This window comes from Trichechus manatus, unplaced genomic scaffold, assembly GCF_000243295.1.
Source record: "Trichechus manatus latirostris isolate Lorelei unplaced genomic scaffold, TriManLat1.0 scaffold00002, whole genome shotgun sequence".
NCBI classification, from domain to species: Eukaryota; Metazoa; Chordata; class Mammalia; order Sirenia; family Trichechidae; genus Trichechus; species Trichechus manatus.
In genome coordinates this window covers 12,038,056-12,051,094 of record NW_004443938.1, presented here as the reverse complement: position 1 = coordinate 12,051,094, position 13,039 = coordinate 12,038,056, and the positions used below count along the sequence as shown (strand labels likewise).

Genomic DNA, 13,039 nt, shown 5'->3' with positions numbered 1-13,039 from the left:
AGTTGCATCAAGTCAACTCCAACTCATGGCGATCCCATGTGTGTCAGAGTAGAACTGTGCTCCATAGGGTTTTCAGTGGCTGATTTTTCAGAAGTAGATTGCCAGGCCTTTCTTCCAAGGTGCCTCTGGGTGGACATGAACCATCAACCTTTTGGTTAGCAGCTGAGCACGTCAACTGTTTGCACCACCCAGGGACTCCAAAAGCAGACAACTAATTTACGTGGGGTGTATGGAAATTATGAGGGCGAGAAGGCGCAATTCCTTTATGGACTTTGGTGACTTCCTATTTGACTAAAAAAGGAGATTCTGCTACCCAAGCCCTAGGAGTCACCAGCAGGCCAGCTTCAAGCACCCTGTGGCCACCTCCCGCCCTCCTAGAAGAGAGTTCGTGGGGCTCCCACCTTCCCAAAACCATTTGGCTACCATGAGATTAACAATTCTGCGTCTGTCCTCTCCTTGGGTTCGTTGGCAGCTGTTTTCCTGGGATTTCAGCAATGCTTCCAGCTGCCACCCATCGTGGTAGGCATTTAGTGGGACAAGGTGTGTACTGGGATGGCACTGGGTCTCTTCCTGCCTGCTCTCTCGGAAACTGCAGGCTGTAACACCTCCTCTCATTCAGCTGTTTCGGGTGGTGGTATTGCCTACTCATGTATCAGCAGAAACGGGTTTGACAATAAACGCTGGCTGTCCTTCCAGGAACAGGAGATCAGCCATCACTCAATGGTCAACTCTGTCTGGTAGTGCTGGGAGCCAAGAACTTACCTGTGAGGTCCGATGGTACCTTAAACTCATTCGTTAAGGGGTAGGTATTCATCTAATAATTATCTATCAGTTGCCATCAAGTCGACTCCAACTCATGGTGACCCCATGTGTGTCATAGTAGAACTGTGCTCCATAGGGTTTCCAATAGCGGATTTTTTGGAAGTAGATAGCCAGGCATTTCTTCCAAGGTGCCTCCAGGTAGGTTCAAACCTCTAACTTTTCAGTTAGCAGTTAAGATGTTAACTAACCGTTTGCACTACCCAGGATGATAATGTACTGATAGTGTGGAGCTGGAACCTTTAGGGAACACTAAAAAGCATAAGATGGCCATTTGAAACTTGTCTTATTTTAGCTTGCCTATGACAACCCAACATAACCCATGTTAAAGACCCTGATTTCCAAGAATCCAAGGGATGTGGACACGCTGAGGCTACATCTGGAACACTACATTTTGACCTGAAACAAATCTCACCAGGCCTTCTGACATCAGTCCATCAGTTTTTAATCAGGCATGAAAAACGTAGTGTGTTTATTAACTATTTCTTTAGCTTAACATCTGCTCTTGGATCAACAGTAACATGGGTGACCCTCGAGTCATTCTGACCCAGAACAGGTGTGCTGGTCTCTCCAAAAGTGAAGTGAACACCAGTAATTACTATGGTGGATTTGACCCCCGCCCCCCAAGTCAGTGCCATAATGGAGGAACATGGCCTACGAGTCCTTGTCCTCAACTGCCTTTATCTGTATGGCCTTGGGCAAGTTACTTTACCTTTCTGAATTCTCTTGAGGAGAGCAGGGTTATGGGGAGATAATGCACGTACACCAAGTTCTGGTGGCTACAGCAGATCTCATAAGCTGTGTCATTGCATGGTGGGAGGCTGGGGAGCATCCCCCGGGGTAAGAGATTAAAACAAGGGCCACAGGGCCTCAGAATTCCACCTTACCCCTAGTGCCAGGCACGGAATTCAGCTGAGAGAAATTTGGAACATCCTAGCTAGGTTACGTAGTCTTTGAGATTCCATCCTAGTCCACTGTTTATATAGTTTTTCGTTCTGGAGTGGATTTAGCGGTGTTCTTAGCACCTACAGTCTGCCCGGCTCCAAGTGTCCCAGTAGGGTTTGCATGTATTTCCCTTGTGTAGTTGTCTCACTCTGCCAGACCAACAAAAATTAAGACTGAAGTCGCCAGTCCTGAAGAAGCAAGCCTGCCCTCAATGGAAGCACTCCTTTGTCTTCAACAATGTGACCACCTCTCAGCTGAAGCAATCCAGCTTGGAATTAACTGTTTGGGACCAGGCCATCTTTGGTATGAGCGACCGCTTGTTGGGCAGAGCCAGGCTTGGTTCAAGTAAGTCCATGGGAAATATTTATTTGGGCCCCCAAAACATCGCTTATCCTAATGATGGTCTTACATTAATAATATTAAAAGAACGAAAGGCTTCCACAATGGCAAAGGATTTAGCTAGCTTCAAGATGGCCTAGCCCACCTCAAGTGGAAATTACTAAGTCTAATTCTTACTCACTGCCGAGATAATAAAGCAAAGTATTCCAACAATTTAAATCAGATTTGGGTCTGGAAACAAAAATTACAGACCTCAAAGTGGACTAGGTACAGTATCTGCTTTTGTTTCTGACATCAATCATAAAAGGATTATTGTCTTAAAGAAAAATATCTTCTTAACCCAAACAAATGGCAATTCATAAAGCATTTCATCAGGAGTGGGACAAAATGGTGGTGCTGTTCAGGGGTGCTGCCAGCATTTTGTGTGGGGCAGTCCTTAGTTGTGGAGGGCCTGTGTGTGCCCAGCCCCTGCCTGCTTGGGACTGGCAGGGTCCCCAAACACTGTGACCACCATAGACACCTCCAATTGGGAGCCACTGAGGATGAATGAGACTCTTACGAAGTCACAATTTGCCCAAAACACACCCTGCCCCTAAGGACCTCCTTTCCATGAACAAATACGGTCCCCAGTCTTGGATTACTCCCCTCCTGCCCCTAATCCAGGTAATTTATTAAGCTGTCAACTGCCTTTCATGAAGAACCAGCCCACCAAATCAGAATCCCTCTTCACTTCAAACCACAGTAAGGAAAATGGCGCTTTAGGCTGTAAGGACTTCCAACACCCAAGGAGGACCAGCTGAGCGCAGCCCTTTCTGAACACTAGTTTTGTTGAGGGGTCTGTTACTCTCCAGTGGTTGGTATTTTAGTATGGTCTCTTAAGTCGAGGTGAAGAAATACTTTCCAACAGGCCCTGATTTTTAAAAAGCTGAAAAAAGGGATGGTAATCCCTAGTTACTAATCTGTTATTTCACTCATGTCACAGAGGAAGAGGCAGCTGGCGGCACTGACTCATGCTCCCCATCGCTCCAATGGCAGAAAGTGCTTTCCAACCCCAATTTGTGGACGGACGTGACACTCATCCTACACTGAAGCAGAGGCTGCAAGGACCCAGTCTGTCCCCATGTTTGATGGGTGTTTCTAAGGACTGCACACCTGGGAAGGTTCTCCCAGGAACTGGGCAGTGAAGTCACAGCTAGAAAGTGGCCGTCTGCCTTTCTGCTTTCACAGACGGCTGGAGTGTGAAAAACTCCCAACAGCCACGTGCCATGTAGCTAACACATTTTGAGATTGCTCATTCCGTATATTTACATTAAAAACAGCAACAGTTGCTATTGTATTAGTAGGTCTCAGGTTGGTGATCTGTTCTTTGAGAGCAATGGAAATGGCCAGATTTCAATAAACGTTCACTGGTAACCTGTGTCTCCCAGTGCTTATGAAATAATGTTATGGGTATTAATTAGCTGGCGGCCCTGCTACGCACATTCCAAAGAGAAACAAACGAACGCAATGACCATTCAATCCCTCCTGCCGTCAAGTCGATTCCGACTCATGACTCCACGGGTTACACAGTAGAACTGTTTTCTCGGCTGTAATCTGAAAGCAGATCACCAGGCCTTTCTTCCACAGTGCTGCTGGGTGGGTTTGAACCGCCAGCCTTTTGGTTACCAGCCCAGTGCAAACATGTACACCACTCTCCTATGCTACTGTGGACAAGTTTCACGGGGGTGGTATAGCCAGCCAAAATCACCCCACCAGGCACGAGGGAAGACCCAGCTCTTGGCGTTGGTACACTGTAATGGTCTGCTTGAGTGCTGTGCGGTGACCCCTCACCAAACAACTGACGGGACCGCAGAGAACCCCGTGGAGTCCCCGAGACCCCCCTGCCCCAGCGCATGTAAGTAAACATGAGCCTCCGCACATGGCCTTGCAGATCTTTTATTTCACGTGGCTGTGGCGTGGAATGCAGCTGCACGTGATATAGTAACTGAAAAGGACAAAGCAGCCCATGAAAAGGAAGACAAGCCAGGAGAACCAACAGACGTGGAAGCTGACACTTCAGTGGCTTTTCCATGATGGGGAAGCAAATGGAAAGAGGTCAGAATGAGGGTGTGTGGGAACACAGGGATGATACACAGGTTTACAGGGGCCCTTCAAGGCTGGAGTCAGAATTATCAAAACAGCGTGCATTTTTCAAACAAGAAGCTTTGTTAGAAAATCAAGGAATGCACACTCAGTTACATGCATGAGGTGCACTACGAGTAAAAAAAAAATCATTTTTACAGAAGGCAGGATAGCAGGGAGTCAGCTTCCTGACGGTGACCCGCCACGTCAGATGCAGTGACGAATTCCGTGGCTTTTCACATGGAATTCTTTTATTATTCTGTAAAAGGTAACAAAATATACAGAACAAAACTTTCCCTTCTTAAACTAATGTTACAAACCCATGTTATCGCTTATATATAAATACTATACTCTACAGCTGATCGTTCATTAGGGGTAAAGAAGTCCAACAACATGTTCCTCTAACTGTTAAGTAAAACACAGAAGTTTATCCCGGAGTGTCCTCCTGTATGGTTCATTCTGAATGATCGCTGCAGGATTTCTGTCGACCGACTGCAGTGGAGGAAGGAAATATACGTGTGTGTTTGTGTTTTAGACTCAATTTTCAAAATAATTTTCACTCCTCAAAAAACAAATATACAAAGATGGATTCTTCATAGAAATCGAGAACAGATCAATCAATTAAGCTCATTTCAAATACAGAAAAAAAAAAGTATGGCACGGATTATAAGCCACCACGTGGTTTTCTTTAATTATACTGAATCTTGTATCACACATGCCCAGCACAAAGTTTGCTATTCTGACTTTACAGGCATCTTTCCTTAATTCAAATCGGTTTTGCTCCAAGCACAAAACAGGAGGTGATCCCATAGTAATAATAAAAAAAAAAATCAGGCCTGTTTGGCACTATGATACAATTGGGATAATAAAGCAGGGAAGCTTCCACTGGTCCTCAGCCCCAGAGTATTCCCATTGAAACAACTACTCGCTTTTTAAAGAAACTGAAGATGATGAAGGGTTTCTAGATTTAGAATACTAAAAAAATACCTATTTCAGGTGTCTGACAGTGACTCCCAGAAGCCATCACACCCAACCTGCCTGCCCACAGTCCTGCCCTCCTCATGGAGTGTCTACATGGCCTCAAATTCATCAATCCTCTGCTTGGTGTTGCCTTGCCGGATCTGCCGCAGCGTCTTGTACTTGTCGCGGCCTTGCCGCATGTTCTCATTGTGGATGATGTCGTTGTGGGTCCTCTTATTGTCATCTCTGGCCTGGGACAACTCGTTGGTCAAAGTCTGCAGTGTGAGGGAAACTCAGTCAGGTACCTGTCCTTCCCACACAGATCACAGGTGACCTCATGATTGTCTAGGGGATGCCACCCCATCCCCTCCCCTTGGGAAAAGGGGCCCTAAGGTGCTGTGGTGTCTCTGCTGCTCCTGAGAGGAGGAGTGAGGGCGGAGGGGGCACGGCAGCACCTGCCCCTGGGGCACAAGTCCAAGGGGAGCGCTAGACGAGGCACAGAATGACATCCCCAGGAGCCACAAAGGCAGCTGGACAAGAGGGGAAAAGGTGTTTCTGCGGAGGCGTGGCCGCCATCTACGTCTATTTATCTTGAAATCGTCCCCATCCAACTTAGCAGTGGAGCCTTGGTGGAGTAGTGGTTAAGAGCTCAGCTGCTAACCAAAAGGTCCGCGGTTCGAGTCCATCAGCCCCCTCCCTGGAAACCCTATTGGGAAGTTCTACTCTGCCCTATGGGGTCGCTATGAGTCGGAATCGACTGAACAGCAATGGGTTTTAACTTAAGAGATTGCCCCTGGGAGCTGTTACCCTCGCTACTCATATGTCCACCTTTCCTTTCACCAGTGCTAACGCTCCAGGTGGCGCCATACCTGCTCTCCCAGTAGCCCCGCCCCGCCCCACGCTCTCACTGACAGCCCTGCCCTCTGCTGTCCCCGCGACCACCCCTCTTCCCCCTGTAGCCCCGCCCATGCCCTCCTGCCAGCCCCGCCTCCTCCCCATAGCCCCGCCCCTCCTCCCCTCCCCCCGCTCTCACCAGCAGCTGCCGCTGCACGCGCTCATTCTTCTCGGCCTCGGTGATCCGCTTCTCCTCATTGCGGTCGTCCATGATGCCCTCACTGGAGAGCTCGGCGCTGTAGCCTGTGTACTCGGTGCCCTCCTCCTGCAGGTTGTCCTGGACGTGGTAATTCACCGGCTCATACACGGGGGGCGGGGGCGGCGGGGGCGCTGTCATCACCAGGTGCAGCTCCTCCCTGGTCTTCACCAGGTCGTCCTGGGCCTCTTTGGCCTGCGGGCCAGACCCAGACAGGAGAGTCAGAACGTCTGGCACCGCTTCACCTTTGGACCCTTGCCGCCATCATAAGCATTCTGTGCCCTGGGCTGCCCCACCACCTGGCAGGGGCCTTCTGCAGGTCTGGGGCTCAGGGTTCTAGGTCATCCACCATCCCACAGCCCCGGGAGAAGCTGTGATACTAGAGGCTTCACGCTTTCCAGCACCACAGCTTTGTTCTATGATCTTCATATATGCTCACTGTATACGTTTTGGGGGAAAAGGGACTAAAGGAACAAAAATGCTCCCGCAGCGCAGCCACTTGAGAAAGCCACTTGGACACTTTGGCACGTCGCCTGACCACCCGTCCTTGGGCAGGTACCTGCTGACCTGCTGCGTCCCGCATAAGCGTATTCTTACCCCTCATACCCTCACTGCTGATCCTCAGCAGGCAGACACAGGCCCGCTGCCTTCCCACCCTGGGGCGTGGAGGATATATCATATCTGCTTTATAGCCAGCTTTCTTCACTTAATTCACTAAATACTGTATAATAAGGACTTTCTCCAAAGACTTTGTTGTTTTTTTAAGAACCGAAGTCTTGTGTATGTCATTGGGGTTGGGGGGGCAAGAATGAGGGTGGGGATGAATAGGAAGGGAAAGGCCCCTCTGGACAAATGGGACTCTGTTCTCAGGAGAAGGGGACCCCACAATGTGGGAGCAGGAAAGGCCAGGCGGGGGTGGGGTAGAGAGGGGGGAGGAGCTTCCCCAAACTCTGCTCCCAGGAACGCTTATGGCGAGCCCCACCTTCTGGGGGACGTGCCTCCCAGTGGGCAGGTAGAATCAGACTGACGGACGAGAGCCATGGAGCTGACCCTGGTTCTCACCATTATAGCTACGGGGCACTCAACCCCCAGGTGGGCCCTGGGCCATGCACGTGATCTCTAATGCTTGGAGCAACCTGGCAAGTTGGCTGTTCCTCTCACTCCCCGTTGACAAGGAGGAAACTGAGGCCACTTGCCCCTGGTCACACAGCTAATGCATAGCCAGGCCTGGACTCTGGCCCCGGTCTGTGAAGCCCGGGGTCGTGGGTCTTTCACTGTGCCATGCTGCACACGTCAGCAGGTAGGCGGGGCAGCAAGTCTTGTTTCAGTCCCCATGGCCCACTGCTGGGTGCACTGGCATAATCGGATTTAAACTAGCTCTTGACGGGGGGCGGGGGAGGGGGGGTGCTGTCTGCACCCAGCTGCACCGTTTGGGGTGGCCAGACCAAGTGGGAGGAAAGAAAGAAGCAGTTCTTTGTTCCTCTGCTAATCCACCAGATACACTCCCTCATGTGCAGGGCAAGCCCATTCCTTGGGGGATTTCTGCTGAAATTATACAATTGGTATCGATGGGGTGTTGTGAAACATCCCAGGAGCTGCAAGTGCTACGTGCCAGCCTGGCCGGACCTATACTGGCCACACCCATCTCCACGGGGCCCCGCCCTGGCCAGCTGCCTGTGGCCGCTCACCCGGTGCTGCCATTCCTCCACCTCGTCCTCCTTGCGCCGCCGCGCCTCTTCCAACAAGGCAATCTTGGCTGTGTACTCAGCGAGCTCCGTGGCCTGGCGAAGGAACAGAGTTCGAGGAATTTCTGGAACCCCTTCAGTGGTGTCCGTTCATGAATGAGCGTTCACACGGGGTGCACATTCAAGTGAGTGGCCGCCATGTGACACGCCACATCCCCTGGATGTCCCCCACTCGCTGGCCAACAGTGTCCCTTTGTGGGCTAACCGAGCCGCTATTTCCGCCTCCCCACCCCCAGCCACAACAGGGTGGGCCTGGGGATGCAAGGACGTCAGGGCCGGCCCCCTCCCCACCACGGCCACTCTATACCCTCCCGCAGATCACTTTACATCCCAGACAGCCACCATGGGAAGGCAGGTGTCACTTTTTTGATCCCAGCAGCAACCTCTCCATAATTCAGCATACTGAAACTCGGCGATTCCTACCAGCTGCTCCTGGCTCTTTATCTGATCCACAGCCTGTCTCTCCAGCTCCTCCTTGGCCCGCAGCGCGGCCACACGGTCAGCCTCCAAGCGCTCTGCCTCCTCCTGGGCACGCTTCCTCTCCTCCTCCAGCTGCAGGGCTCTCTGGATCTGCTCGGAAAGTTCTAGAAGACACAGGCCAAAGATGCTTAAGTACTCAGCTGCTTAAGGACCCTGGAGCCCTTGCCTGAAATCCCAGCCCGAGTGGCTAAGTGAGGTCACGGGGGATCAACCAGGAAACCACCAAGAGCCAGCCCCACTTCCAGGGGGACGGATCTCCCTTGGTGGTAAGACTTCTACCAATAATACCGGAAGTAAGCGCTTTATGGCTCACTCCTGTTGTGTTTATGTGACCACGTCTTCAAGACATTTTTAAAAAACACTGTACAAAGCTGGCAAAATGTGGCTTTCACCAGCCAGGCGGTGATTCAAGCCCCTCCCTGTACCCAGCTCCTCAGAATAAACTATCTCAGCGCTCAGCTTAGCAGGTGGGAATGCCCTGCTGATGAACACAGCCATCCATCTCCCCCAGCAGACTGTGAGCCCCTCAGGGCCAGGTCTTTGCTGGAGTTGACACAAACCAGCCAGGCTGGAATGACTGAACGTGCTCCGGGCCTTGTTTCCAAAGGCACCTCAGTGTTGAGCCCATGGTGGGGGAGGGTGGGGGAGCTGACACCCACGCTCCTAACCTTAACACCCACATCAGGAAAATGGGGTACTGCAGTCAGTACTCAGCTCATAGGACTGTGGAGAAATTTAAAAAGATGATGAACATAAAGCAATCCGCACAGAACCTAGCACATAGGACGTCCTTGATCGATACCTGTTAATGTCCACAGGACCGGTCGTCTATCAACCCGTGTTCCCAACTCTACCTTTTTGGGTGCTGTTTAAGCTGAGACACACAGGGTATGTGTGTGTGTGTGCGTGTGTACACGGTCTCTCTGTCCGTCTGGCGCTTTCCGAGGAAATCTATAACCACACGTTAAAGCCCTACCCAGAACAAAGGTCCAGCCGAGCACAGCCCTCACCTCTCTCAGCAGCCCCAGCCAAGCGTTCGGCCCTCACCTTTCTCGGCCTTCTTGGTTTTCTGCTCATAGTCCTGCAGCCTCAGCATCAGTTCTTCCTTCTCCCGCATCATCTGCTCTTTCTCCCTCTCAACAGTTTCTCTCCTCTTCTTCTCAGTTTCCAACTGTTGCCTATCAGAGAGAGGAGGAAGAAGAGGCACGGAAGGCTTAGACTTTGGCAGCCAAGTTAATGCCGACGTGCTTCCATCGTCATACCTGAGGTCCAGGGTGGCACTCAGGCCCTGGCAGGGCGTCCCCCACGTCTGTTCCCGCCCAACTCTGGCTCATCACTAGGCCCAAGCAAGCTGGAGGGACCCTACGTCTGGGGCCTGAGGCCTCGTCCAAGCCTTGAGCCTACCCTATGTCCATCCTCTGGATGGCTAATCAGCTGCAGCTCAGCTCTCCCCGCCCTAAGCTCTGCCACTTGAACTTCCACAGAAAGATGGCGGACCTGCTCATCTCACACCCGAGAGCCCATCCTCAGGCCCACCCTCAAACTGTGGCTCATAAGCTGCACGCAGTAACTTCGAAAGGCCCGCAGCTGCTGGATACCCAAACCTGCTTACCAGACAACGGCCTGCCAGACTCTTTCCAGGACAGTGACAGGCAGCCCGGCCCCTGTGGGCAGCAGGCTGGCCCCACTCACCGCTCCAGCTGTTTCTGGTGCTTCTCCTCGCGGGCCTGGGCCTTCATCTGCTGCACCTCAATGGTGTCGGGCTTGCGACGACGCATGTACAGCTCATGGTTCCCCATACACAGCTGCAGGATCCGCTTGTTGATCCGCAGACGAGGGGCGTAGAATACGAAGTCCTGCAACACAGAGCAGGCCACATTCTGGACACGCTTCTACAGGGACGGACACAGCAGCGGGGGCCAGAGGGGCGAGGTAAAGCTGTGGACCCCATGTGAAATGCAAACTCTCCCGGGGCTTCTCCAGTGCTCTGGGGCCTGGGTTCTCTGAGCCAAGAACAGGGAGTATGTCTAGTCTGTGTGTGCAAGCATGTGAGCACGTAAGTGTGTGTGAACTCATGAGTGTGCGAGCAAGCTCGCGTGAGTGTGCGAGCGTGCATGTTGAAATCCCAGTGCTTAGACTGTGAAGCTCTTCCTGGTCAAGCATCCTCGCAGTCCTAGGAAACCCAGCGCCATCCAAACCCCATCCTGCCTCATCGTGTGGCTTCACATCTGCCGACTGTCACCCCCAGCCCCACCACCATTGTCCTCTCTGACTCTTGCCTGGACTGCTGCCACTGGCTCCTATTTGCTCTTCCTCGGCCTCACCCTCTCACTTCCCACACTGCTCCTGGCACGTCCGATCTCCAGTGCCCACCTATCCTCTCCAGGAACAGGCACGAGCTCCGTGGCTAGCACACACAAAGGTCTTCCTGCTCTCTGAGCCTCACCTCTCCAACTCTAACACAGGGATCGCTATCCTCTGACGGGAAGTTGGAGGATTAAATCAGATAACGCTTATTTGGCACTTAGAACAGTGTCTGGAATGACCAGAGCTGGCTGATAAACAGCATGATTGCTCCAAGGTTAGTAACTGCCTCAGGAAGCTGCTATCAGAGAACAGAAATGCAGAACGGCAGCACTCAAGACTTTCACAACACTAGCAACTGCAAAAATTGAGGACACAGGACTGCTAGCCACACTGTCAGTGCCTCGGCTGGCAGGGAGGGCATATGGTTTAGGAGCCCTACGATAAAGGTTATTTTAAAACGCCTGTCTGCTCCCTCTTCCTTTCCTCCCCCTTTCTCTGCTCAACCACGGGGCCCTGAGCATCCAGATTCTGACAGGGGGAGGGTGGCTGAGAGCCAGAAACAGTGCTCCACGCCCCTCAGTGATGTCGGAAACCTGAAGGATATGCTGGGTAATCCACGTGCCCGAGAAAGACCATTTAGCCTCTCAGTCTTTTCATCTGACTCAGAAGTCCTGGGGTGAGCACCAGCCCTGAGCTTCCAGGGTAGGGCTGTCTTTGGGGTTTCACACACTTGTTATTAAGCCATCGAGTTTCCTGGGGAGGTGTCTGAGGAGCTGAGAGAAACAGGTATTTTTATTACCCACCATTACACAAGAGAAAACAATGTTGTATTATGGCTCACAGTCATGCTGCACAAATAGGTCTTGACCATGACTTATAAGTACTTGGAAAGAAACCTTGATATTCACCGAACTCCCTTTTAGGAAAAAAAAAAAAAAAATCAAGGGACAGGAAGATTTGTAGGAGAATCTATACCACTACCACCAAGGTTGACCTCTAGGCACCCAGTCACCTGGAGATACATCCCCAGAGCAGCTGGACAAGGACTGGACCTCACTGGTGCCGCTGCTCAGCGCGCAGAGGTGGGGCCGGTAGGAGGGAGGGATTCTGTGGAAGGAAGCCCGACTTAAGTGAAAACACCACCACCAACTAATCTTTATTTAAAAGGTCGAAAACCAAGTCTCCAACCTATGCCTCGTAAGGCAAGCCTGTGCCACTGACAAAACCTGGGGCATGTTTTCCCAAATCAGGCGGCGGAATGGTGTCCTGAAAAGTGAGATCCTAGGCTTGAGAAACATTCACGGAAAACGCAGCCAAATCCCTCATGATACAGAAGGGGAGAGGAGGAGGCAGAAAAGCACCCTTAAAGTCGACAAGGAGCAGAACTACAGGAACTTCTAGAAGCGTTCTCCCCCAGCTAAGCCCACCCGAGAGCTTCCCCGGGCCCAGAGCTGGAGGGGCAGAGAAGGTATGGAGACTCATTTGAAGGCGCAAGTCAGAAGAGGCTCCAGAAAGGAGGTCACGCTCAAGTATTGGTTCATTCTTCAACATTTCAAAAGTTGTTACGCAGTTCCTAGCCTGTGAGCCTTCTGCCTGTTCCACAGGCCACAGAAACAGAAGGTCCTTTTCTGCAGGGAAAGGAGAGCTTGTCTGTGACCCTCACAGGGCCACCTGGACAGGCCTTGGACATCAGTGGTGCTCAAGGTCCCACCTGAAGAGTCAGGCCGTGGCCCCAAGCTGCCGCATCCGACTTGGCAGAGATGCAGAGCTGGCTTTGCGCAGGGGACCGCCGCCATGGGGTGGAGGGGACAATGGCTCACTTGTCAGTGAGTGGGGAGACGCCCGTGGGGGAGAGGCACCTGCGTCAGCACCAGATAAGGGCCCAGAGTCCACCTTATCACCTCCCCGAGGAGTCAACCTTGACCTCTGGGTCTGTCTTTCAAGTAAAAGTTTAAACCTGAAAAATTTTATTTTCTTCTGCCAAGGTGAGAAGGCTGAGGCAGGGCTGTGCCACAGAGAAGGAGCAGGAGGAGAGAGGGTAAGGTGAACAGCAGTCACAGAACCTGGCCTCCTCGCCCGGCTCCCCACATCGCCCCCCAGGACTGAGGCCTCCTCGCCCGGCTCCCATCTCCCCCCACGACTGAGGCCTCCTCGCCCGGCTCCCCACATCACCCCCCAGGACTGAGGCCTCCTCGCCCGGCTCCCCACATCGCCCCCCAGGACTGAGGCCTCC

The 13,039-nt window shown here is 52.1% G+C and overlaps 2 protein-coding genes across 2 annotated transcripts in view; one reads left to right on the top strand and one right to left on the bottom strand.

The window, feature by feature from the left end:
- The window catches only part of SYTL3 (synaptotagmin like 3), a 101,913-nt gene extending 97,951 nt beyond the window's left edge, over positions 1-3,962 (top strand). The window contains exons 14-16 of the mRNA XM_023728290.1: positions 697-802; positions 1,904-2,109; positions 3,086-3,962. Of these exons, the coding sequence (XP_023584058.1) occupies positions 697-802; positions 1,904-2,109; positions 3,086-3,192 (419 nt within the window). The 3' untranslated portion in view covers positions 3,193-3,962. The remainder of the gene's footprint in view (positions 1-696; positions 803-1,903; positions 2,110-3,085) is intronic.
- A 60-nt stretch (positions 3,963-4,022) lies between these two features.
- EZR (ezrin) overlaps positions 4,023-13,039 on the bottom strand; it is a 59,359-nt gene continuing 50,342 nt past the window's right edge. The window contains exons 8-13 of the mRNA XM_004368804.3: positions 10,192-10,355; positions 9,547-9,677; positions 8,443-8,603; positions 7,963-8,055; positions 6,218-6,469; positions 4,023-5,459 (exon numbers count right to left, since the gene is read on the bottom strand). Of these exons, the coding sequence (XP_004368861.2) occupies positions 5,295-5,459; positions 6,218-6,469; positions 7,963-8,055; positions 8,443-8,603; positions 9,547-9,677; positions 10,192-10,355 (966 nt within the window). The 3' untranslated portion in view covers positions 4,023-5,294. The remainder of the gene's footprint in view (positions 5,460-6,217; positions 6,470-7,962; positions 8,056-8,442; positions 8,604-9,546; positions 9,678-10,191; positions 10,356-13,039) is intronic.